Source organism: Nuphar pumila, chromosome 3 (genome assembly GCF_984573655.1).
Source record: "Nuphar pumila chromosome 3, dmNupPumi1.hap1.1, whole genome shotgun sequence".
NCBI classification, from domain to species: Eukaryota; Viridiplantae; Streptophyta; class Magnoliopsida; order Nymphaeales; family Nymphaeaceae; genus Nuphar; species Nuphar pumila.
This window is the reverse complement of record NC_143251.1, coordinates 30,336,249-30,363,315: the sequence shown is the minus strand read 5'-3', so window position 1 is coordinate 30,363,315 and position 27,067 is coordinate 30,336,249. Positions and strand designations below refer to the sequence as shown.

The 27,067-nt window shown below is 37.4% G+C and overlaps 1 protein-coding gene across 4 annotated transcripts in view; it reads right to left on the bottom strand.

Annotated features, from left to right (window-relative positions):
- The window catches only part of LOC149842470 (PPR containing protein), a 51,930-nt gene extending 25,167 nt beyond the window's left edge, over positions 1-26,763 (bottom strand). For 3 of the 4 annotated variants that reach the window (XM_089999199.1, XM_089999201.1, XM_089999200.1), the window contains exons 1-4: positions 26,432-26,763; positions 11,685-11,808; positions 11,228-11,572; positions 10,988-11,150 (exon numbers count right to left, since the gene is read on the bottom strand). In XM_089999199.1, coding sequence (XP_089855325.1) covers positions 10,988-11,150; positions 11,228-11,572; positions 11,685-11,808; positions 26,432-26,617 — 818 coding nt within the window. In that variant the 5' untranslated portion in view covers positions 26,618-26,763. Of the gene's footprint in view, positions 1-10,987; positions 11,151-11,227; positions 11,573-11,684; positions 11,809-23,855; positions 23,964-26,431 lie in introns of those variants that run through there. The other variant, XM_089999202.1, reaches the window with a different exon arrangement.
- Positions 26,764-27,067: the final 304 nt, after the last annotated feature.

Here is a 27,067-nt window from a genome sequence, read left to right as displayed (position 1 = left end):
GAAAGATCACAGCTCTGGCCCAGGTGGACCAAACCCCAACAAAAATGAGCAAAAAGGTGAGTTGATTCCCCAGTATGATAAGCAACCTCAGCGATCTTTTGAGCAAGGGTCGAGACCTCAAGAAAAGTCGAAGCACGACAACTGGACTTTTAAACGTGACTTTACTCCCCTAGATCAACCGCGTGAAGAAATCCTTGAATATATGTTGGCCAAAGAGATGATTAAGCTCCCAAGAGTCGATGATCCTCCTATCACTAGGGGAAGATTTAAAGATCAATTCTACAAGTTTCATCGGGCCATGGGGCATGATACCGAGTACTGCTTCGTTCTCAGGAATATTATTCAAGACTATATCGATAAAAATATCCTTGTGGAAGGCAAAGAAGAAAATAAAGCAACCAGCTCATCAGCCCCTTAAGAGCGACAAGGCCATCACTCTTTCATTCTTGCATTTTGCTTTCGTCATTTTGTATGGATGGCATGGTCTCATCTCTTTCATCAATAAAATTATCAATCTTCCTCATAGTTTGGCATCATCTTTTGTATTTCTCCTTCTTTACAAAATGTCTTTTTACAAGGAGTAACCTCTTTCAGAGTGTCTCCCGAATTCATCAAGAAGCACATCGTCAATCTTTCCACTGTTATCTTCAGAGAACATTCCTCAAATATCAATTATTTATCCTTTCATCCAATATCTTACTCCCCCATTACACTGGGGCATTATTTTAAAAATTGTCTTCAAAACATCCTGTATGCAGGCAGGTACAAGCAAATCTCTCATTTTGCACACGTGTACTCATTTACATCATTTTGCATTTGCATGCATTCATTTGCATTTTTGCATACATCAACTTGCATCAATCCAATACCCATTTAGGATAAGGGATGAATTCTGAGACTCGTGGCATTTGTCTAGGTCAGCGTGAGGGTAAAAGATTGAAAATCTCACATTACAATCATCAAGCGCTTTCTAAACACCAACCTTTTTCAAGTTCGTCCTGCGGGCCGAGTTTTTATCAAAACCATTTTTACCGGTCAACCTTCGGGTGAAGCGAACTTTCTTGAATCCAGTTTTCGCTGGTCGAACTTCTTAAATCCAGTTTTCACTGGTCGAACTTTCTAAATCCAGTTTTCACTGGTCGAACTTCCTAAATCCAATTTTCACTGGTCGAACTTCCTAAATCCAGTTTTCGCTGGTCGAACTTCTTAAATCCAGTTTTCACTGGTCGAACTTCCTAAATCCAGTTTTCGCTGGTCGAACTCTTTAAATCCAGTTTTCACTGGTCGAACTTCTTGAATCCAGTTTTCACTGGTCAAACTTCCTAAAACCGGTTTTTACTGGTAGAACTTCCTAAATCCGGTTTTTACTGATCGAACTTCCTAAATCCGGTTTTTACTGGTCGAACTTCTTGAATCCAGTTTTCGCTGGTCGAACTTCCTAAATCCAGTTTTCGCTGGTCGAACTTCTTAAATCCAGTTTTCATTGGTCGAACTTCCTGAATCCAGTTTTCACTGGTCAAACTTCCTAAATCCGGTTTTTACTGGTCGAACTTCCTAAAACCGGTTTTTACTAGTCGAACTTCCTAAATCCGGTTTTTACTGGTCGAACTTCTTGAATCCAATTTTCGCTGGTCGAACTTTCTAAATCCGGTTTTTACTAGTCGAACTTCTTGAATCCAATTTTCGCTGGTCGAACTTTCTAAATCCGGTTTTTACTGGTCGAACTTCCTGAATCCAGTTTTCACTGGTCAAACTTCCTGAATCCAGTTTTCACTAGTCAAACTTCCTAAATCCGGTTTTTACTGGTCGAACTTCCTAAATCCGGTTTTTACTGGTCGAACTTCTTGAATCCAGTTTTCGCTGGTCGAACTTTCTAAATCCGGTTTTTACTGGTCGAACTTCCTAAATCCAGTTTTCGCTGGTCGAACTTTCTAAATCCGGTTTTTACTGGTCGAACTTCCTAAATCCGGTTTTTACTAATCGAACTTCCTAAATCCGATTTTTACTGATCGAACTTCCTAAATCCGGTTTTTACTGGTCGAACTTCTTGAATCCAGTTTTCGCTGGTCGAACTTTCTAAATACGGTTTTTACTGGTCGAACTTCCTAAATCCGGTTTTTACTGATCGAACTTCCTAAATCCGGTTTTACTGATCGAACTTCCTGAATCTGGTTTTTACTGGTCGAACCCTCTAAATTCAGTATTCACTGGTCAGACTTTTTCAAAGCCCAGCATTCGTGCGGGTACTTTTTTTTTAAATCCAGTGCTCATGCTGGTATCCTTCCAAAATTCAGTGCTCGTACTGGTAGTCTTTTAAAGTCCAGTGCTCGTACTAGTAACCTTTTAAAATCCAGTGCTCGTACTGGTAACCTTCCAAAATCCAGCGCTCGTACTGGTAATCTTCCAAAACCCGGTATTCGTACTAGGTAATTTTTCAAAACATAATGCTTGTATTGGCACATTTTCAAAATTCGGTGTTTGCACTGGTACACTTTAAAATTCAGTGTCCACTAATTTAGTTTTCCTTCGGGATTCGAGTTCCGACTCGAATCTTCTTTCCTTCTGGTTAACCTAGTTTTCCTTCGGAATTCGAGTCCCGACTCGAATTTCCTTTCCTTCCTCACTAGTTTAAGTTTTCCTGCGGGATTCGAGTTCCGACTCGAATCCTCTTTCCTTTTGGTTAACCTAGTTTTCCTTTGGGATTCGAGTTCCAACTCGAATTTCCTTTCCTTCTAATTGATCTAGTTTTCCTTTAGGAATTCGAGTTCCGACTCGAATTTCTTTTCCTTCTGACCGGTTTAGTTTTCCTTTGGGATTCGAGTTCCGACTCGAATCTTCTTTCCTTCTAGTTGATCTAGTTTTCCTTCGGAATTCGAGTTCCGACTCGAATTTCTTTTCCTGCCAACCGGTCTAGTTTTCCTTCATGATCCGAGTTCCGACTCGAATCTTCTTTCCTTCTAGTTAATCTAGTTTCCTTCGGGATTCGGGTTCCGACTCGAATTTCTTCTCCTTCCAAATTGATTTACCTTTCCTTCAGGATTCGAGTTCCGACTCGGATTTCTTTTTCTTCCATAATGGACCTGGTTTTCCTTCGAAGATTCGGGTTCCGACTCGAGTTTTCTTTTCCTTCAGAGATGGTCTAGAAAATCCAAGTTCCGACTTGAATTTTCTTTCAAAATCCAATTCATCTAGCTTTCCTTGAAGAATTGAATTCTGATTCGAATCTTCCCTCAAAAAACCCAGTTTAGCACCTGGTCCATTCAAAGCTCACAAGTTGGAATCATTCCTTCTTAAACTATGATCCTTAGGTTAAATCCCTATGGAATAGATAGTTCGTAGGTCGAATCCCTACAGAACCCATGTCATTCTCAGTAAACCAATTCACAATTTCGACCTTCGGGTCAATCAATTTCCAATTTTCAAATATCAAATTTCAAAATTCCAATTTCCAAAATTTGACCCTTTTGGTCACCCAATACCCAATTTCAATTATTTTCTCTTGCGAGAGACCCTTTTTATAGGAAGAGTTCGAGGGAGCTCGCTCTTTTGGCATGCTATCCAATTCGTTCACTTAGCCCCTTTTCAGGGAGAGTTTGAAGGGACTCGTGTCTTTGTGAACCGTTTGCAAAACAAAATTTCAAATTTCACACAAGGAACCCTTTTTATAGGGAGAGACTCGACGGAGACTTGCTTTCCTTGTAGCCCCATGATTTCAGACTTGGCCATTTCATCATGAAGGACCCTCTTTTCAGGGAGACTGTGATGAACTCGTTCCTTCATGACCAATTTACCAACCTCACCAATTCCAACCCCCTTTCCATAAGAGAAGCCTAATGTTAGGAAGTTTTGACGAAAGCTTAATTTCTCTTCAAAAGTTCGTTTTGCAAACACCTCCTCTTCAGAGAAGAGAGGAGTAATTCCCAATTCTAATTTCTGAATCTTCTCCTTTGGGGAAAGGAGAAGAGAATTTTTGTCATGGATGTGTTGCGTTGTGCTTCAAATGCTCACTTTCACAAAAGGATTTCAAGAAAATTTTGCCAATTTGTCATTAAATATTTGTTTATTTCAAAAATCTTTATTGCACAAAATTATTACCTCAGAATACCCTCAGTATTACTTCCGAAAGGACAAAGCTTTCGCGAAAAAGGATTCAAAGTTCAAAATCTTTCTATTGGCCAACCAAAAGGATGAAGAATAAATCCGCAATATGGCCAGTAAAGAAAACTCAATGTTGTTGCAAAGCCATGTGTGATTGATATTGATCGCGGTCAATGGCACATTTTTAAAGACCATTCTTGAAAAAATAAAGCAGTCGAAATATCCTGGGTGATACAGAAAAATCCACTCAATTTTCATATCTCCTCAACCACCTAAGCTGCAATTAAATATCTGCAAAAGGGATCTCTCAATTGTCGTCAAGATGAAGGCGAATTAAGCGAGTCGACCCCCGGGGCCAAAGAAGATTTGGATCATCTCCAAGATGACGGAGTTTGTGACGGATCCTTCCAGGGAAAGTTCAGATCACCGTCGAGATGAAGGCGAGTGTGATGAGCCTACCGACAAACCCTAAAAGATATTTAATTTCAGCCATCATCAAGAGATTCCCAACCAATGAGCCAATAACTATCAAGATAATCCCTGAGAGAAAAGAAGGATCGGAACATCTCTGAGATGAAGGAGTTTGTGACGTACCCTTCCCAAGGAAAAAAAGAGAGAAAAGTCAGGACATCTCCAAAATGAAGGATGATGTAATTCCCGAAAAATCCAAGAGAGCTCCAATCTGCTAAAAAGAGAGGGCAGAAAGATCATCATGAGAAAAGAATCTCAGGATATCAGACTGCCAAATCTATCAAGAATCTTCTTTAATTTTATGAAATTCTTTTATCAATATTCTTTCACCAATAGCTCTCGCAATATCAAGAATACTTTCTTTTCCGCCCATATCAAGAAAATTGATAGCTTCCTTGAAAGAAAGCCAATCGCAAGCAATTTGAATTTGAATCTTGATTCTACGGAGTTAAGCCCAGTCGGAGGTAATACTTTCGGTAGACAAGAAGGAATATTTTCACACCAATGTGCATCATTTTAAATTATTTTGAATCAACAATAATTTTCAACATTTTGACAATATTTTCTAGCTATCCTAGCATGAAGCGAGAGCTTGAGGTTCATCTTTGGCACATCCTGACATCAGTTGTTATCCCTTTTAGGACTTGATAACGGAAGTTTTCAAGATTCCTTCCCTTCTTTGGTATAATCTGAGCGCACGGGCTCTCAGATTCGCACACTTCCCTGTGTCCCCACTGTCCCACCACAGACAGTCCAATTTCGACTTTGAGGTTAAGCCACCAATTTCAGCAAAAGACAATTTCAAAAGTTATTTAGTTTCAGCAATGAGGCGCCCAAAATCAATCCCTTTTCAAACTTTAGGGACCCCAATTTCCTTCCTTTTGCAAAACCCCTATCGGATTCATTGTGCGGAAATCCGAAGGTTCCATCACGGTCTCTTCTTTCGAGGATTCCGTCCATTTTCTGCCCAATCAGGTTAAGAGTACAAACATGAGCCTCCTTTGATGAGGTATTTCATTTTCAGCCCAATCAGGTTAAGGGTACAAACCTGAGCCTCCTTTGATGAGGTATTCCATTTTCCGCCCAATCAGGTTAAGGGTATAAACCTGAGCCTCATTTGATGAGGTATTCCATTTTCTGCCCAATCAGGTTAAAGGGTATAAACCTGGGCCTCATTTGATGAGGTATTTCATTTTCAGCCCAATCAGGTTAAGGGTACAAACCTGAGCCTCGTTTGATGAGGTATTCCATTTTCTGCCCAATCAGGTTAAGGGTATAAACCTGAGCCTCATTTGATGAGGTATTCCATTTTCTGCCCAATCAGGTTAAAGGGTATAAACCTGGGCCTCATTTGATGAGGTATTTCATTTTCAGCCCAATCAGGTTAAGGGTACAAACCTAAGCCTCCTTTGATGAGGTATTCCATTTTCTGCCCAATCAGGTTAAGGGTATAAACCTGAGCCTCATTTGATGAGGTATTCCATTTTCTGCCCAATCAGGTTAAAGGGTATAAACCTGGGCCTCATTTGATGAGGTATTCCATTTTCTGCCCAATCAGGTTAAGGGTATAAACCTGGGCCTCCTTTGATGAGGTATTTCATTTTCCGCCCGATCAGGTTAAGGGTTAAACCTGAGCTTCACTTTGATGAGGTATTTCATTTCCCGGTCAGGTTAATGGTCAAACCCGAGCTTCGTTTCTACACGAGGTATTTTCTGTCTCATCCAGGTTAAGGGCAAAACCTGAATCTCACTTCATTTTGAAATAAAATTTTCTTCTTATTCTCCATTTCATATCTATCATCATTACTTGGATTAATTCCTTCATACCCAGTCAGATTTATCTAACTGGGGCATTTTTATGGTTCAAATTTGGTATGTTTTCTTTGCCACTAAGCTCGGCTTTCAACCGGCTTAGCAGCAAAGAGGGGCATCTGTAAACACCCCAAATTTTCACCTTCATCCAGTGTTTGTCCATTTCATGTGTCATTGCATATCATTGCATGCATTCGGCATAGCATTTCATCGCATTGCATAGCATTGCATGCCATTACATCTCATTCTCGGGATCCAGCACTCCTATTTCAAAACATTCAATCCAGATTTGAATTTTAAAACTTTATTTCAAAATCAATTTCAAAACCTGGGTTTTTATTCAATACTCTGTCATTTTCCAACCCCAGGACTTTATATTTCGAAATATTTTCTCAAGGAAACAATCTGGATTCATTTCAAATTCACATTTTAATCGATTTCAATTCACAGATGAGACCCATTGAGGTGGTGTCGCTTCTGAATTCCTCTATTCATCAAATTTCTCAAATTTTTGAAAGTTTCAGTCCGATCAGGACTCTGTCTCAGAGTCCTAATCCAGTCAGGAGTCTGTTTTTAAGTCTGTTTTACTTCCATTTTTAGTCTTTTTCGATTATTTTCAAAATTTAGGTCATTTTACAGAGTTCAGTTAGTTCAGGACTCTATTTTAGAGTTCGGTCGAGTTAGGAGTCTAACCCTGACTGTGTTTTCTGACTTATTTCATCATTTCTTGATAAAATCTTTTGAAAATTCTTTCATTTGGCTTTTAAAATCTAAAATCTCAGAGTCCTAAGAGTTCAGGACTCTAACCCGGAGTTCCAGTTCGCTTGAGACCCTATTTTCAAAAATCTTGAATTTTAATTATTAATTTTAACCCCTTTTCAAATGTATTTTCAGTGTTTATTTCAAAATTTGCAAAACTCGATGTGGGCCCACTCAGTTGGTACCATATCCAGAGGAGTCCTGACCCAGTTAGGACACTATGCCATTTCAAAAATTTTAATTTCAAAGTTTACTTTTGAAAATCTTTTGAAAACTTTCTCAATTTCAAGTTTTAAAATCATTTTAAAAAAAAAAAAACTCAAGTAGGGCCCGCTCGGGGTGGCGCCATATTCGAGTAAGTCAGGGCTAAACTAGGGTTAGTCATTGTCCTAGTTAGGTTAGAGGTTTAGAGGAGTCAAAATCAATTTTAAAAATCCATTTTATTTAAGTTTTAAACCATTGGTTTTTAAAGGTTTTAAATTCAGGTTTTAAAAACCAAATGTGGGTCCATACTAGGTGGTACCACATTTGGACTTTTTAGGGTTTAATTAGGTGTTAATTAAGGTTTAATTAGAGTTCATTTAGGGTTAGAAAACCACAAAAAATCGTTGCCTTTAGTGGATTTATTAGAAAGAGTCCTAAAAAAATGAAAAACCTCTTAATTAACCCTAATTAAGTGACTTTTTGAAAAACTATAAAAAGGGACCTAAGGGGGGCCAAAAGGGGGGCTCTTTCCTCTCAAATTTTTGTGGCCTCTCTCTCCTCTCCAGCACCTCCACCTTCCTCCATTGCAGCTGCAAGCACCAAGGTAATATTTTTAATATTTTTTAGTTTTATTTAATACTTTTTCATGTTTTAAATCAATTTTAGTCATTGGCACCATCACCTTCATGGATTAAACCATGGATTCAACCTCAAGAACCATCAAGAATCAGCAAGAACGATCCAAGAAGGTGATCTAACCCTGTTTTGGATGATTTACAGAGGTTTTAATCCATTAGAATTGATTTTAATATGATTCTTTACATTATTAACCAATAAAATATATGATTTACCCTTTTTAATGGGTTAAATCTATGTTTTAAAGGTGATATCAAATTCCAGCCATTGATTCCCTGTTTTTATTTTATTTTCATGGTTTATTCATGTTTGTTTTACGTTCTATAGCATAGAAATAAGTTTTATTTACTGTTTTATGGTTTATTTTATTTATTTACATTAGTTAATGCATGGTTTTTCAAGTTTCTTAAATTTCTGTGTGTTTTAGGTTTAGAACAGTAAAGATAATGTTATTTCGGATTGAAGTTCTCATTGTTTATTTCTGATTTTTTTATATGTGATGCATGAATGAGTTATTGAGTTACTGTAGAAAAATCAGAGGTTTTGGACCTCGGGAACCCTGTCAAAAAAATAAGACATCAAATCGGGTTTTTAAAGCTTTAAAATCGTGGTTAAAATCAAGAAGGTAACTTGCTGTGATGATATTTCTCTCATCTTATATCCGATTTTAGATCTGTAAAGTGCTATGGATTCACATTGAGTAGATCTGTCTGCTGTGAAATTTTCAGATTTTTTTATCACTGTTTAGTATTTTTCCCTTTTCAGAGAATCTGTTTTTAAATTTAAAACTCGTTAGGGTTTACAAAAACCCTAATCAGACTTGTGTTAGTCATAAATCCCAAACCACAGATCCGATTCATGATCTGTAAAAAATGAGTATTGTTATTTTTCTGTCTACTGTTCACCACTAAAATTTCAGAGATTTTTGTTTAGGATTGCTATTTATGTCTGTATTTTCAATCTGGAATAGTTGTTTTAATCCCTGTTAAGAGTGATATATTTTAGTTCAGATTGCCGGAAGGGTTTCTCCCTAACCGGAGATGATTTTTCCGATCTGTAAATTGGGAAATCTCTGTTTTTCTTCCTAATTAGTCTCTGTAAAATTTCATAAATTTCCATGGAGATTTGACCCCTGGTTCAGGTCTTGGATTGGAACTGGTTGGTGAATTAGGTCAAAAATAGCATATTTTAGGGTTTAATGCAATTTTCGGATTAATTTAATATCAAAAAATTATTTTTATGATTCCAATTCGACATTAAGGTTATAACAAGTGCAGGTACCAATTTTTATGGATTTTGGAATCCATTTGATGGCTGAATTAAGCAAATTGTAAAACCGGGTTCCTGAAAGATCTAAAAACACTGCTAAAATCACGGTTTTTGTGATATTATTGGATTTTCGTGCATGAGCATATATTTTTAGGATTTAATCATGTTCATAATCATATTAGGATGCTTTAGGTTTAATTTTGTGCTCATTTGATTTCATTTAGTGCATAAAACCTAAGTTTTTACCAAAATCTATTTCTAAAAACCCTGATTTCAAGGCCATAGTCTTGCTATCAGAGGCAATTTGGTCATTTGACCTAAATTTCGAAATCCCTAACCCTAATTTCATATTTTTAATCATGTCATAGCATATTTGGTTTGAGTTTATTCCATTCAAATTTCAAAATTTGCATTTTATCAAAATATCTTTTTAAAAACCCTAATTTCAAGGCCATAGTCTTGTTATTAGGGGTATTTTGCTCATTTTGACCCCAATTTCGAAATTTCATATCTTATCTTCCTTATTTATTCAAATGTGATCGTCATGTTTTGTGTTGCCACAATTTAAATATTAGGCGAGTAGCCGAGTCTAAATGAATCCGGACTGAACCCTGACAAAATTTAGACTATCTGTTTAGTGCTTCCACGTGTTGGATCCATTTGGATCTTGGATTGTGGACTGACCCGCAGTTGGTACCACATCAATATATATATATATATATATATATATATATATATATATATATATATATATATATATATATATATATATATATATGATGTAATAGGTAATACCCAATAGGGGTATTTCATTCTTTTTACTGTATAGGTTGTCCTCACTAGGGGCACTAGTGTCTATATATTTTTTATTTCCTTTATTTTTTCTGCTTTGTAAATTCCTGTTCTTGTAATGGGCAATATTGTCATTGCCCAAATATAGCCATTGGGAGATCCCAACAGCTATATCTATAGTTGCTGGGAGATCCCAACAGCTATATCTATAGTTGTTGGGAAATCCCAACACCTATATTTATATGGGTGCTTCCCCTTAGATGGGATGCTTGTCTCAAGCAATTTATTCTCAATAAATCCTATATTTTTTAAGTTGTGTTCTAGCCTCTAAGAGGCTCTTGTGCTTGTGTTTGTTATGTTCTATCCCCTCAGTGGCTCTTGTACTTCATTGTTGTATTTAACCCATAAGTGGTCCTTGGTTGCACACGTTCTAATGTGTTGTAAGCCCATAAGAGGCACGCTTTTATTCTTTTTGTATTTGATTACATTGTTGTCTAGATGAATGCATCATGTTGGAAGCATGATCATTTTTTACTAATTGATAAAATAGTACAAAACAAAACACATAGACATACAACTGAAGTATAAGAAATGGAAGGTGATACAAAAGGTGTAAATATGTGTAAAAGAATGCCACGCACTGGAAAATCATAGCTGTGATAAAAGAGAAAAACTATATCCATTAGCCACCAACTGCCACAATCAATCCATATGAAGTATCTCTAGCCACCATAGTAGTTAAGACAATAAGAAAATATGACCTTGTGAAATTCTCATAAAATTCATCTTAAAATAAAGAAGAAGAAGAATATCGGTATCAAATCTAAACTGTCACTGAACTTGGGGATGCAAATCAGACTTAAATATGCAAGTGGAAGGTAAACTTGTATTCTGAAAAGTGTGGATTCATAAAACAAAGATAACACAAATTCATTTTCAAACTTACCATTCAGCATCCTCCATTGAAATAGTATCTGGCTTTTCAACTATCGCCAAACCATTAACAACAACAAAGCGTACACGTTTTTCTTCTTGTATCACTAGCTCTGGAAATCTTGTTCTTGTTTCAATGGAAGTTGCCAATTCCCTTCTTTTGAAGGTGCAAGGTCCTAAATGTTGTAGTTGTCAAACATATTTATAAATTTCCAAAGATAGAATATCCTAAGCTAGAAAGTTAATGTAGTACCTTTCCTTGGAAACTTTTTTGCAAGCCTTCTGTACAAACCACCTGCTGCCTCAAGAGCTACTCCAATAGTCTTCTCACGAATACCATTCAATGAGGACAGCCGCATATTCACATCATGTACTAAGGTTTCATATAAATTTGCCACATACATCAAGGGTAAAACAAACCTCGAGTCACCTTCATATTGAGTTTCTCTTGACTTCCGCTTGTTCATCTTGTCCTCTCCAGATTGATTATTATAATCTGAATCCAGAGAACCTTGCACCTCGACAACATGATCGCGAAGAAAATGATCCACAACAATATCCAAAAACCTTGCTCTAGCTGTTTCAATTGGTGAAACATCTAAAAACAAGTAACTGTAAGTTAGCTTTAAAGTCAACAGTGACCAGTCATGCACAAAACTACATGACAGGAATAGGATCTTAAGTTCAGAAACAGAACTTTCAAAAGTTACCTTCAATGGACAAAATGTCATACGATGCCCTAGATGATTCATCACACTCAAGTGCAACATGATCTTCTTCAACCCCAACAGTATGAAGTGGTAGAGAATTTCTATATGATTTGTGCATGCAATCCTAACATATGGCATGAAACCAATAACACAAGCACATAGGACAATATTAGTAATAAAACAGAACACGTTCAGAGTAAAATTTAGGCTGCTTAACAAAAGCTATGGTCTTTAAAATTATACATGCCATAGAAACAAAATTCATGATTAATGTAATTATCTTTTATTTCAACATCTTTAGCTGCTAAATATAGGCCAACCACTAGTTTTTTTTTAAAAGGAAAGGAAAGGAATTGATCAATCAAGCAAGAAAGACAGAGGAGCTCTATGTACAAGCACCAGTGGACTTCATTTATTTTCTGTTCATTTTTTGACATTTTGCAGAACCAACTGAATCTCCAAATATAAGCCAGTGGTTTTCACTAATAACAATCTATGAACTATAAACATAAGTTGAAATCTTTAAAACAAAATTATTCCTATTCGACTCAATTGAAATAACCGCAAGCATATAATCTTATGCCATCAAATAGTTTAAAATTTACCATTGCGGACAAACAAGAGCGAGGACAGGTAACACCATAAGGAGTAAAAATCTTTAATCTACAAAATGCACAAATATATCCATATCCCCCATCAACAATTTGCTCAGAGGCTTTTAACCTTGGGGTTTACTTGGTCCACCTTCACCAAGTGGAGCCTCAATATCTTAACCTGAGAGATAATACAAAAAGCAATGAGATCCCTTATGTCAAGAGTCTAACATAACAACAACTACGTTGCCTTCCATGCAGGAAATTTTTTTTATCCATGTTTGCATCCTTTAATCTTTCCATACTCAAATACTGCTTGTCAAAAATGTTCAAGGCTTCAAAAAGAATGATGGTGACAGAAGAACAAGGATCGGAATTGCCTCCTTAAGGTCCTATGATTGATCCTATCTAAAGAAAAAAACGAAAGCATCGTGAATTACTAAGAACTGGGAATTGTTTATAATTGGACTGATTTTATTTCAGTCTACAATAGTGCATCACCATATCCAATGGTCAACAAAATTGCACCTTTCCCCTTCAGACTTCCAATTTATAAACCATAGTTCTTGTCTATACGGATAGCACCAAACCCACTAAACTTGGCCAACCAAGGAAGTTCACAACACTATCAAGGTCAAGTCCAAGGCCACTTCATTGAGATGATAACATGAATCCATACAATTAATCACTTGTTCATTCTCCAAACTAGTTCATAAGATGAAGAAGAAATAGATAATGGTGCACATCAATGTTAGACAGCTGACGTGGACTTTTATAAGAAGGAAATAACTCGTTGGGTTCCCTTACCCCATGATCCCACAGCCTTACCAATGTGGCTGTTGATCAATCAAGGACATCCAGAACTTATATAGGAATGATTGCTGAGCTCCTCAATTAAGACTGGCATTTATATGCAGTCAAAATCGCCTAAATGGAAAACTTTCCATGCCAAAGGCAAATGAGAGTCATTTTCTGTGATCTCTGGGCACCTCAATGAACAAGTGATTCATTCAATCAAGGGGAAGACAGATTGTTGTAAGGTATGCAATTATTTTTCAAGTGCACATGGTTGGTGATTTTTCTCACGCCTGTACATTATGAGATGAGTCTAATATATTATCATGTGCCTCATCATGTTCAACATCAATATCATTATTTAAAGAATTATCATACATATTGTCATGTTCAACATCAACATGATATTTTTCACAATCATTTGATTCATGTGAACCATATCTTTCCATGGGTAAAAGATCAAACAAGAAAGAGTAGTTTACTTCCTCTTTAATATTGGTTTTATCAAAGTTGTTCTCATTTTCCAAGAAGGTCAAATCTCTAGAAATATATAATTTATTATTTTTGAAATTATAACATCTATAACCTTTTTTATTTTCTCCATAGCCAAGAAAAACACACTCAATAGCTATTTATTAAGTATATTGAAATTAAGACAGCTTTGGCCTTAAAAGAACATCATTTGAAATGAATAAAGCTTTAGTGGTTTCTATAATATGCCTATTTTTCTTTCTGCTAGACCATTTTGTTGGGAGGTTCTAGGATAAGACTATTGATGACAAATGATATGTTCCTACCTGCCAAGCTTAACCCACCTTAAGCTTGGCCAAATCGGCTTTGAGCTCGGTGAGGTTTTCCACGTTCTCATTTAGATGATTTTCTCAAGTCAAGTTTAAACACTATATTTTCAGTTTTATTTTTGCATTCAAGGGTGTAAGGGGATTATGGATCTAAGTTGCATGGATCAGAGACCCAAATGTTGGGATACAAGTGGTGGCATATGAATACCACACTTGACGCCAATTGGAGACTATGCTTGAATGAAATTTGGAATTTAGGAAGTCTCTATCCTCTTCTTCTTCAAAGGTCGATCTACGACACAGAGCCAAATTGGCTAGAGCTCGGCCTTCCTTTAGCCTTGCTCATGTTGGCTAGCTAGCACGGTCGCAAGATCCCATGAGCTGGATTGGCCAGCTCGCCCGATCTCACAATCGAGTGGCAGGATTCATTTTGGAGTGATATCATGATAAGAGTGGAGTGATATCAAACAAGCTCTATAGTTGGGAGAGAATGACTCATAAGATACTAACCTATTTGGTGGTATGGGCACCAGTTTAGATCTTCTAAGGTCTGGTCCATCTATAGGTTGGCCTTGGGAGTATTTTTCAAGTGCACATGGTTGATGCTTTGGCTCACGTCGAGTATAAACATATCATCATGTACATTATGAGATGAGTGTTAAAATACATTATATATACATCTAAATATGTATATATATATATATATATTCTTGATGTTTGGCTATATCTAAATCAAAATACCCTTCAAGGGTATTTTGGTTATTTCATTTTGCTGCATAGTTTGTGCCCAATAAGAGCATACTTGTAATTGTCATTTTGATCTTTTTTATTTTTTTATTATTGTTATAATATGTACACTTGTCATGGGATATATTTCTAGCTATTGGGCAACAACTATATTTTTAGCTGTTGAGGAGGCCCAACAACTATATTGGCCTACCCACTTCATTATAAATAAGGCATTCTAGCCCAAGTGAATATCATCCTTTTGAAAGGATTATTTGTTAATAAAATTTTGATTCTTTCAAGTGTTCTTGCCCTTGTCTTTTGCATTAGCACTTTGAATGCATTTTATGTGTTATCCTCTTGTTCCATTGCGGACTTCAAGTGTATTATTGTTATATTGTTGTTATACTTCAACATTTATCACTTTTATAGACTTCCCCACCAGTTTGACATGGTATCAGAGCCTTGGTGCGATTGAAGATAGGTGGTAGATCGTGAGAGCTTTGGTTGGTGCATTGGGAAGCATGCCATCACTCTTTATCATAAAGTTCATCTTCTTTATGCTTCCTTGGTGGATTGTGGAGGCTTTTGAGCTCATTAGAAAAGGTTTGAAAAGCTTGTGGTCTACATCTTCTTTTAAGGTTTGTGGTTCTTTATACTTGACCTTCTCTTTTTCAAAACAGGCAAAAAAGATTCCATGACGACGACTGCCTTCAAATTAAATGACTCAAACTATCTTATGTGAGCAGCCGCTATGGGAAATCATTTAAAAAGAAAAAAACTATGGGGCTATGTGAGTGGATCGATATATGAACCCCAACTCATTCTAACCAAGAAAGATGGAGATCAAATAAGGGCCCTAAATGATGATGAAAGAGAAAAAACTCTAATCAAATACCAACAAAAGGTTGAGGATTGGGAAGCCGAGAATGCCCAACCCCTATCTTGGTTCCTCAATAGCATGGAACTCAAAGATTGCGGCCAGTATCGTGAAATTCAAAAGGACTAGTGAAGCTTGGATATTTTTAAAGAATATGTTTGTGCAAAAAAAGTCTTAGCACGATAATATTTTCTCAAAAAAAAGGTTCGAACAACTAAACAAGGAGACAAAAGCGTGAAGGACTACCATGGTAACCTCTCACCCTTGTGGGATGAACTTAAACTTTTGGAACCTAAATGGGAAGGCGCAGCTATAAAAATGAGAAGAAAGCAATTGGATAAAGAACACTTACCTTTTTGTATAGGCTAAGGCTAGGATTTGAGCAAGTGAGGTCTAACATTCTTCATATAACCTCTGTAACCTCACTTGATGATGCTCTTGGTGAGGTGTATCAAGCCACAACTCGGCTTAAAATAAACACATATGCCTAGTTCAGTTTTGGTGATATTCTTGCTTATGTACGCTGAATATATATATTTATATGTTCAGATTTGTCGAGTTTTATGCTTTTGGAATATGAACATATGTATGGTTGTCGAGTTTCATCATCATGCATCTAAATATATATTTTGTTTCAGATTTTTTCAAATTTGAAAGCATGCATCTGAATACGTTTTACTGTTTCAGCCTTAACAAGTTGCATATACATGCATCTAAAAATATAATCTTGATTCAGATTTGTCAAGTTTCTTATGCCTGCATCTGAACATTATGTTTGATATCAGATTTGCCGAGTATATGCTCATGTAGATCTGGTTCAGATCTGCCGAGTATATGCTCATGCAGATCTGGTTCAGATCTGCCGAGTACATACTCGGTTGTCTTGGACCAGATATGTCGAGCACATGCTCATTTGGCTGGGTTCAGATCTGTCGAGTTATTGAGAGTAATTTTGTTATTTAAATCATATTGGACCACTCATGTACTTTATACAATGTAATGAGAGGAATTTTTATAAATGAAAAATATTATAATATAAAGGTGGGATGATTCCCAAAAGAGGCACATGGGACATCTTTTCTAGATCTGGCTGCATACTCCTCTCTTTCTCAACTTTGTTTTTGTGCACAAAACCTAAAGCTTCACATATCACTTAACTTTTTTCTTACTCTTCATTCGCCAAACTACTTGTCACATGAATTAGGGTCAACACTCCATTTGGTGCAAAGAAAATTATTGTAACGCACCAAAAATCCTGGACTTGTAACTTTTTAAGAAAATTTTGAAAGCTTTGTAATCATCCCTTTATCAAAGTTTAAAATAGCAGTTCAGCGGAAAATGGTGTTTGAAATAACAAGTCAATGGACCTCGGGTGCATTATAGGTGAACATTTTCCTTTACACAATGGATTTATAACTTTGTACATACATTGAAACCAAATATATTCAAAACGAGGTTTTAAAGTTTATACAAAAAGTGGAATTTCAAAGAAACCCTTATACCAAATTACAAAAAATGTCCTCAGAAGCGAAACGCCAGTGAAAGAGTCTTATCTTGATATCATCACGCCATTGCGCCATTGCGCCATCACCTGTCGTTCCGACCTAATCATCACCTATACCTATGAAATGGGTCAGATTGATAAAAATCTGGTAGGTGTATAGATATAACAATCCAGAACAAGACTAACATATACATTGTTCATTTCGTGATGTGCAAGTCAAAATAAGTAAAATAAACATGATAATCTTGTTTTGATATTAAACTGTCGTGAGAGTACACACAAGAAAAACATAGAAACAACTAAGGTTGTCCGGGGGTTTGTTATACTATGTATTTTGATACCTCGGACAACTGGCTGATTCCGTTCCTAAGGGGACGACTAGTGACCGAGAGAGAATTCTCTAGAGGCATTTGTGGCAAGGGATGCATCCAACTTCTGCAGAAGTCCATAAGATTTATCACGTAGGATAATTTTTTGTAGCCCCGTCCCCTAACTCTGATGATCAGAGACACTGAGTCAATTGCTACTCAAGGAGCGTAGTTGTTAACAACCTATCCATCAAAGTTTTTATACCATCACATCTCCCTTGACGGAACCAAAGAGACGAATGGGTATGTCAGGTTTTAATCGATGACTCATTCTACATCATTTGGTCTTTTAAACTAAATTGAGCATCTTACCTGTGAAGGCGATGATCACCATTTATGTGATTTCCTTTTCATCATTGTGCATTTGCACGCTACGAGGTTATCATAAACCTCTCATCCAATCATCGTAGTACTAACATGTCGTACATGTCTGATAGTACCATTACGATGAGAGGGGTATTGGTTTCTCAGAAAAAAACTCCAACATTATTTAGAAATCTCAAAGTCTCAATTATCACCATTTATGTGATTTCCTTTTTTATCATTGTGCATTTGCACACTACGAGGTTACCATAAACCTCTTATCCAATCATCATAGCACTAATTGTTAAATATATATACCTCTTATCCAATCATCATAGTACTAACTGTTATATATATATATATATATATATATATATTTTCATCCAAAAATACCTAACAAGGGTATTTTGGTCTTTTCACATGTAATATAAGTTATTTTGTATAAACAACTTATTTCTTAGGTATTTTACTTTTTTTATTATTTTCTTTTTTATTATTTTATTGGGACCCCACAATAATAGACGTTGGGGCTTCCCAACGTCTATTTGTGGGGAGCCCCAAGGCCCCCCTTCTTTTCCTTCTCATTGTGTATATATAGGGGGTGTTCCCCCCCTTTCCTATGTATCTTTTCTCTCATTCTCTCTCAATAATATTCATTTTATTTATGCCTTTTGGCATTACCCCTCTGTGGGTTTATGTGTGTGCACATTAAGTGCTTGTGTAATCTTTTTATTCTTGTTCATTATTAAGATCTACAAGTGTTCTCCACTTGTTATTGTATTTCCGCTCATTTCATTACATGGTAACAGAGTTGTTTGGGTTTCTTTGATCTTGGAAGGTTTTTCTTGTGAAGATTGTGTTCTAAGTTCTCTCTCTGCCTTATACCTCAATATAGAGCACGAGTCAAGGGTGGAGCTCTCCTTCAAACTCAATGGTTCAAATTACTTAATGTGGGTGTCAGCAATGGAGAATCACCTTCTCGGGAAGAAGCTTTGGGGCTTTGTGATGGGGACGTCTCTTGAACCAACATTGAAGCTCACAAAAATCGGAGGTGTTGAAAAATCTCTTGATGGAAAAGATCGTCTGAAAGTTATACATGATCATCAATTAAAGGTAGAAGATTGGGAAAGTAAGTACGCCAAGATTTTGGCGTGATTCATGAATAATGTTGACATTAAAATTTGTGTCAACATTGCTAAGTTTAGAAGGGCCACAGAAGCGTGGTCCTTCTTTAAGGGCATGCATACTCAAAAGGATCTAGCTAGACAATTTTTTTGTCAAGAAAATATTAGATCCACTAAACAAGAGGACATGAGTGTCCGCGATTATTTTAGTGCATTGTCGCTTCTTTGGGACGAACTTGCCCTTCTTAAGCCTAAATGGGTGGCTCCAAAAAACAATGAAATGAGAAGAGAACAAATTGAAAAATAACACTTTTTTCAATTTCTTCATGGCCTTAGACCGGAATTCGAACAAGGGCATCTCTTCTTCATAGGAGCAAGGCATTGCCTATCGAAGATGCCCTTGCCGAAGTATGTTGAGGAAACTCGTCTTGGCATGACTCATAATAATGATGATGTTTTGACTGTTACTAGACCGGGATCAAATGTAAAAATCTATAGACCTCCTCACTTTGACAAAAATAATGGGAATGGATCCAATTATAATAGTGGATATAGAAAGGGAGTTACTTGTCACTATTGCAATGAACCGGGACATATTAGACTGGTTTGCCCAAAACTTAAAGGTAAAGTAGTTTCTGTTGGTGAAGTAAACAAAAACGGATGAGATATTAAAGAAACTCTTAACCAAATTTCGGAGGCACTCCAACATCTTCTCAAGACTTCCTCCACTTCGGGTGCCGCCATTACTTCTCCTCAAAGTATGTCGATTATTGACTTCAGTGCTTCTTTTCATATGACACCACATGAAAATGTTCTTTTTAAAGTATATTCCAACCCCTCCTCATCTTATGTTAAAACGGCCGATAGGACTTCTTTAAAAATCAAAAGCATTGAAACACTTGATTCAAAATATTCCCAAGATTTTCTTTTTGCTAAAATAAGGGTTGTTCCAAAAATAAATTTAAATTTTTTTTGTCTCTCAAATTTCTGATCATAGATACAAAGTCTCTTTCTCATCTAAAAATTGCATCGTGCAGGATCTCCAGTCAGGGAAGCTGATTGGGCAAAGCCATAGGAGAGGCGATCTATATTTTATAGATTTTTTTACTCTTCCACCCATCTTTTTGTAATTTTGCAAATGTAAAAAGCATTGATATTTAGCATGAGAGACTTAGTCACCCTACCTTTTCAAAGATGTCTCTCTTATCCTTTTTGGGAAATACATGTAATGAGAAAAACATTGCTCGTAAAGATTGTATTTTTGGAAAAATGAAAGCAATTCCATTTCCTCAAAGAAACTTTGTGTCTTCTGGCTCGTTTGAACTTGTCCATTCCAATGTATGGGGTCCATAGGTTTCTCGTATTATGTGATTTTTGTTGATAACTTCACTAGATTCACATAGGTCTACTTACTAAATCCCAAATCGGATGTATTCTCTTTCTTTAAAGAATTTCATATAATGGTTAAAGAATCAATTCTTAAGTAATCTCTCTATTTTAAGATCAGATTAGGGAGGAAAATATATGTCAAATAATTTTTTAAATTATTTAAGACTAAATGGAATTTGTCACCAAAGGTCTTGTCCTAAAACTCTGCAACAAAATGGCCTTGCGTAAAGAAAACATAGACATATAATAGAAACTACTAAGACTTTTAATCTCCAAAAATATTATAAAGATCTTTTGGGCCGAAGCCGTTCTAACCTCAACTTACTTGATTAATAGAACCCCTTCAACGTCATTGAACAATATTTTTCCTTTTGAAAAACTTTATAAAATAATCTCGAATTTTAAAAGATTGAGAATCTTCGGTTGTAAGTGTTATGTTTTTACTCATAATGAACAAACTCTTAATAATGAAGATAATGGTCAACATGAAGAATTAAATGAAAATATATCAAGTAATACACAAGTTTATGCTAGAAGGGAAGAAGGTACTCATCCTTGTGCTCTTGACAAGTACTCTCAAAACTCATCTTTAGAGGAATCTTCGCATAGAAGATCAAATCGTGTTTCTAAAGCACCAAATAGATTTGTATCTTATGACTTTTTTTCTCCGAATTTTAGAGCATGCTTAATAGCCCTTTATTTCTTTTATGAACAATCTTATTATAATGACACCAAACAATATCCCTATTAGAATGAAGCTATGGAATTTGAACTTAATGCACTTAAGAAAGCTCAAACATGAGAAATAGTTTATCTTTCTCAAGGAAAGAAACTTACAGGATGTAGATGGGTTTTTAAAGTAAAAACTAAAAGTGATGGGTCATTAGATGGATATAAGGCTAGATTAGTGGCCAAAAGATATGCTCAAAAGTATGGGATAGATTATGATGAGACATTTGTCCTGGTTGCTCGAATGACAAGTGTTCGAGCTCTCATTACTATTGCATATATCAAAAAGTGACTTATTTATCAATTAGACGTTAAAAATACTTTTTAAAATGAAGATCTTGGTGAAGAGGTTTATATGGATTCTCCTCTTGACATGAGTTTAAATGGTCAAGTTTTAAAATTAAAAAAGGCATTATATGGTCTTAAACAAGCTCCTAAAGTTTTATGATAAATTTAGTAATATTCTAATTAATTTGGGTTTTGTTCCTTGCTATATTGACACTGATCTTTTTGTCAAGAAAATAAGTGACTATTGTGATCATTCTCTTATATGTTGATGATACGATCCTCACAGAAAATGACAAAGAAGTGAATGAAACTAAAACCATTTTAAAAAAAACTTTTGACATGTTTGACCTGGGTTTCTGGAGATATTTTTTAGGTATTGAAGTGGCCTATTCACATAGAGGATACATACTCTCTCAAATGAAATTAGTCGTTGATATTTGTGCTAAGTTTGGGATTTCTGATGAAAAGAAAGTGGAGACTCCAGAAGTTATAAATGCAAAATTAAGACTGGAAGATGATGTTACTCTCAATGATCCTACTCCCTATCAGGAATTAATCGGATCTCTTACTTATCTTTCTATCACCCCACCAGATATTTCTCATGTGGTTCATGCGGCAAGTCAGTTTCATCATGCACCTACGACAGTTCACACATCAACAGTAATAAGAATTGTGTGATATATCAAGAACACTATTTCAAAAGGGCTTTTCTTGTTCTCTTTCTCTTCTCTTGACTTAACTGCTTATCCTGATGCTGATTTGGGGGTAATCCTAATAATGAAATCTCAACTACTAGTTTTTGTATCTTTTTAGGAGATTCATTTATTTCATGGAGGTGCAAGAAACATCAAAAGGTGTCTTTGTCATCCACTAAAGTTGAATATCGCAGCATAACATCTACAACCATGGAGATTGTGTGGCTTAGAAGTCTTCTTAGCGATATGGGGATCACCATCGCAACTCCCTCAAAGATGTGTTGTGACAACAAAAGTGTGATCTACATAGCAAGCAACCATACATTTCATGAGCGCATCAAACATATTGAGATGGACTGTCACTATATTCGTGATTAATATTTAAGAGGAACTATCACTTTGCCCTATGTCACCTCGGAATATCAGTTGGCAGACTTTATCAAAGCTCGTCCTGCTCCTCGTTTTCTATTTCTCCTTAGCAAACTTTTTGTTCTCTCCCTATAAAGTTTGAGGGGGTGTGTTAAAAATATATATAAATATATAAATATAAATATATATATACATAATTTTTTTTGTTTCATCCAAAATACCTGATAAGGGTATTTTGGTCTTTTCACATGTAATATAAGTTGCTTTTTATAAACAACTTATTTCTTAGGTATTTTACTTTTTTTCATTTTTATTATTTTATTGGGACCCTTGGGGATCCCACAATAATAGAAGTTGGGGCTCCCCAATATCTATTTGTGGGGAGCCCCAAGGCCCCCCTTCTTTTCCCTCTCATTGTGTATATATAAGGGGTGTTCCCCCCCCCCTTTCATATGTATCTTTTCTCTCATTCTCTCTCAATAATATTAATTTTATTTATGCCTTTTTGCATTACCCCTTTGTGGGTTTATGTGTGTGCACATTAAGTGCTTGTATAATCTTTTTGTTCTTGTTCAATATTAAGATCTAAAGTGTTCTCCACTTGTTATTGTATTTCCACTCATTTCATTATGCCATGCATGGCTGATAGTATCATTACGATGAGAGGGGTATCGGTTTCTTAAAAAAAAAACCAACATTTTTTAGAAATCTCAAAGTCCCATACTTTAGGCCGGGGATATCTGAGTCATTCGGATATCAAAACAAATGACTGTACGTACCACTTAAGGCTACGCAGTCGAAGCTCTTTCGTTACGCAGGGTTGAGGGAAAGACTTGGTTGCGAGTATGCAAACGTCAAATAATCATTTTTGCTTTTTGAAACAACAAATATTACGAGCTTTGAAATTTTGCATGTAAAATACCCTTTTTCTTTAAAGACTTGGCAAGTATAAGCAAATCTGCGTCTTTAAATACAAGCGTAATGCAAAGTAGGCAGAAGTACGCAAAACTATGTACTTTACAAAGTTATATATATGTATATATAATAGATATATATATATATATCAAAGCATAAGCATGTGCACATTGCACCATGGCAACAATCTAAATGACATAAAACCAGACTCGATGTGTGAATCCACACATCGAGCTAAATAAATTGCGTAAGCGATGCACAATGTACGAAATCATACATTGACTAAATAAATTGCGTAAGCAATGCACAATGTACAAAATCATACATCGACTAAGTAAATTGCGTAAGCAATGCATGATGTACAAAACCATACATCAGCTAAGTAAATTACGTAAGCAGTGCACGATATACGAAACCGTACATCAGCTAAATAAATTACATAAACAGTAGCTTGTGCACGTAACCACACTTCAAGCTAAATAAACTGCGTAAGCGATGCACGATATATGAAATCGTACATCGACTAAATAAATTACGTAAGCAATAACCTGTACACGTAACAGCATAACAACAAAGTAGATGACATAAATTTTAAATAGAGAAGAATACGCAAAATTGTGTCCTTGAGTTTAAAAGCATATATATAAGTTAGAAGTATTCTGTCATTTTTTCTCATATGCAACTTTCTCCTACCTCAGAGATGGTTGGACTGACGGACGATTCCGAGCGTAGATTTTCAAGGGTTCGTGCCTTGGTGTGCGTGATGCATCCGTTGCGCCGATAAGGTGCACTAAAAGGTATTTTATCGTGTTGTGAAAGAAATGATGAAACCTTTTTAATTTATTGAAGTAATCAATGCTTGTGTCACAGGGGTCAAACCTGAACCTAGTTCAAACCGATCGGACCGAGCCAGTCTAGGTACCAAAAAGATGGATTATGCCGAACTCAATTCAGCTCAGCCAAGTAAGAGGCAGCCCAATGTTGCCCCTTGACCGAGCTGGCTCATGCCAAGGGTGAACCGAGGTGGGCTCAGCGCTAGCCAGGCTCAGTTCGGCTGCGTCCGATCAACAGAATGCAGGGATCGAGCTGGGCTCAGTAATGACTGAGCTCAAATCGATCGGGCCTTCCCAGAATGGCTAGGCCACTGCTGCAGGCTATGGCCAGCCCATGGCTGGGCAGGCCATAGCCAAGCCAGGCTCGGTTTCTGGGCAAACGGGGAAACAAAGGGGAGGGGGGTATGCTCACGGTTAGGCCGAGCCTGGCCTGGCCCACATGTTGCGACAGAAAGGGACGACAGGCCCGACTCGGCAGAAGGGGTGGGTGGGCTCGGCAGTCAGACCGAGCCTGTCTTGCCCCCCATGCTGCGGCAGCAAGGGGCGACAGGCCCGACTGGCAGAGGGGCTACCCACTTCAAACTTGACACAAAAGAAAATGCAGAGAGAGGGCAGAAGGGGGGGGGGGGGGGTTGCCCTCCTCCCTAATGTTAACAGAGATACGAGAGAGGAGGCTTTCATGAGCCTCTCGTAACCCAGAGAGAGACGAGAGAGAGGGCAGGAGGGGTGGCGCCCTCCTGCCGTGTGCTAACCGAGAGACGAGAGAGAGGGGGCAGGAGGGGCGGCGCCCCTGCCTGCTAATAGAGGGAAGGGAGAGGGCAGGAGGGGTATCGCCCCTGCCTACTAATAGAGGGAAAAGAGAGGGCAGGAGGGGCGTCGACCTCCTGTCAGAGGTTAACAGAGAGAAGAGGGAGAGGAAACGCGTAACAGCGGAAGGGGGGTTTCCGGTGAGGGTGGGATGCCGGGTGTTTCGGCTGCGCTGGTGCATGAAAGAGGGAGACAAAGGGAGAGTCGAGAGACGAGGAGGGAGAGAGAGATGAGCGTCGGCGTGAGGAGGGGGGGCCTGGCGAGAGGGGGAGAAGACGAGGAGGGAGGAGGTCGGGGTTGCATCGGCGGGTGGGGGTTTGCGTTAAGCAGAAACCCCCCCTCCCCTGGGGTTTAAATCGAAACACGGGGGGGGGGGGGAGAGCTGGATCCAAAACTATATATATATATATATATATATATATATTGAAAATCACGAGTGTTACAACTATAACTTTTTCTAAGAACCGGAAGTAATGCTTGCAAATTATCATTTAAAACTGCCTTTGTGGAAAGTGAGTGATATTATTGTGCATCTCATTAGGATGCTTCAACACTGAAGATCTTTTCCTTAACAGATCCTTTCTATTTAAGAGTGTCATATGCTAATATACACTCTTAAATAGAAATGTTTTTTTTGTGTCCTGTTCTCATATAAGTCTTGCAACTTCTTTTTTAGAGATTTTGCCATGTGTATCAAATGCATGATGGAATACTACACCATCCAACCATCATTGGATTTACTGCTACAACTTTTACACCAAGTTCCTTCCATTCTCTGCTTTTGGGGTTCATTCTTCCGTAGAAACATATACGTCCATAACATAAGCAAAAGATCTTTCACACTTGTGTTTTGCCACTTCCGCTCTCACCATTTTTTAGTCAAGTTCCATCTTGATTCACAAGGATAGCAATGGAAATAGATATAATTATATCTAATGCAGCTTGTTAGAAGGAAATAAAAAAAAAATGTGAAAAAGAAAGTGTCACTAAAAAATCAAAAGATCCAAAACTTAAAGTACCAAAAACACAAGCTAAAGAGTGAAAAAGAAAATAGTAAGAGCATAAAGAAATACATAATCAGAGGAGAAAACAATGAGTTCACGGAAAACACTCGAGAGAGAGAAGAAAAAACAAACATGGTTCAACGAATAATCACCATTTGTAGTTGGGCTAACTATGTTGATTTTGGTTTCACAGTCACAAGAAAATCTTTCTCACTTCTATACCTCCTCAATCTGAAGTTTAAGCTCTATCACAATCTGGAAAGCTTCACCATAAGCCAGCCCCTTTCATTAACCCCAAGAAGTGGGTTTTGTACTATTTATAATTCCCCCGCAATGGATCACAGAATCCACGGTAAATATGGCAAAAATTGAGGTCATAATTCTTGGTTAGAAAGAATCATCCTCAAATGTCAAAAAAAAAATTTGATGAAACATGTTTGAATCTACTGAATTCACATATTCAGAGAATCATCTAAAATATTAAAGACGAAAGGTGATTCGGAATACCCACAAAAACTAAGCCTGAAGAACCAAAATCCCTAGACATTATGTTCTATGTACAAAATAAGAGCTATCAAGAACATCAATTCAAAACATGATGGTCAGCAACAACCGAAGAACTCACCACTGAGCTGGGATCATCGTCATTGTCCAAGCTATCCTCTGTGACGGCATCCCGATCAACATCTCCAATCCCCTCGATGCCGCCACCAGGCCTAGCGTCGACGGTGTTGAGGTCGTGCAGGGAGCTCCCTATGTAGGAGTTGGAGGACCTCAGATTGTAGTGCTGAAGGGGGATCCTCGTCCCCATCTCTCTCTCTCTCTCTCTCTCTGAAAACCCTAATCTTATCCCGCGAGGGGGGGGACCACGAGTTTATTCGAACCCCAATTTCACCAATCGCCCTCTTTATGCTTCTTCTTCCTCTTCTTCTGATTATTTGGGAGCACGAAAGCCTGCAAAGGAGAGGGAGAATTTAAATTTGGCAACGGCTAGTTTTTGGGAACACAGAGAGGTCGTGAAGGTAAGGACGCCATGCCTGAGCTTCGACGCACAACAGAGCCTGACTCCAAGCCGCCCTAACGCTCCCCCCACCCTACCTTTACCCTACACCTTTTATTATTATAAGTGTCAGACCACATCTAGCTGGCCCCGGCCACTTTGATGTGGTTCCCCTTAGGTGGCACGGGCTCGACGCTTACCCGAGCCCAAGCCTTCACAGTGGCTTAGGGCCTGGCTGCCGGTTCGGTAGCCCTGACCTAC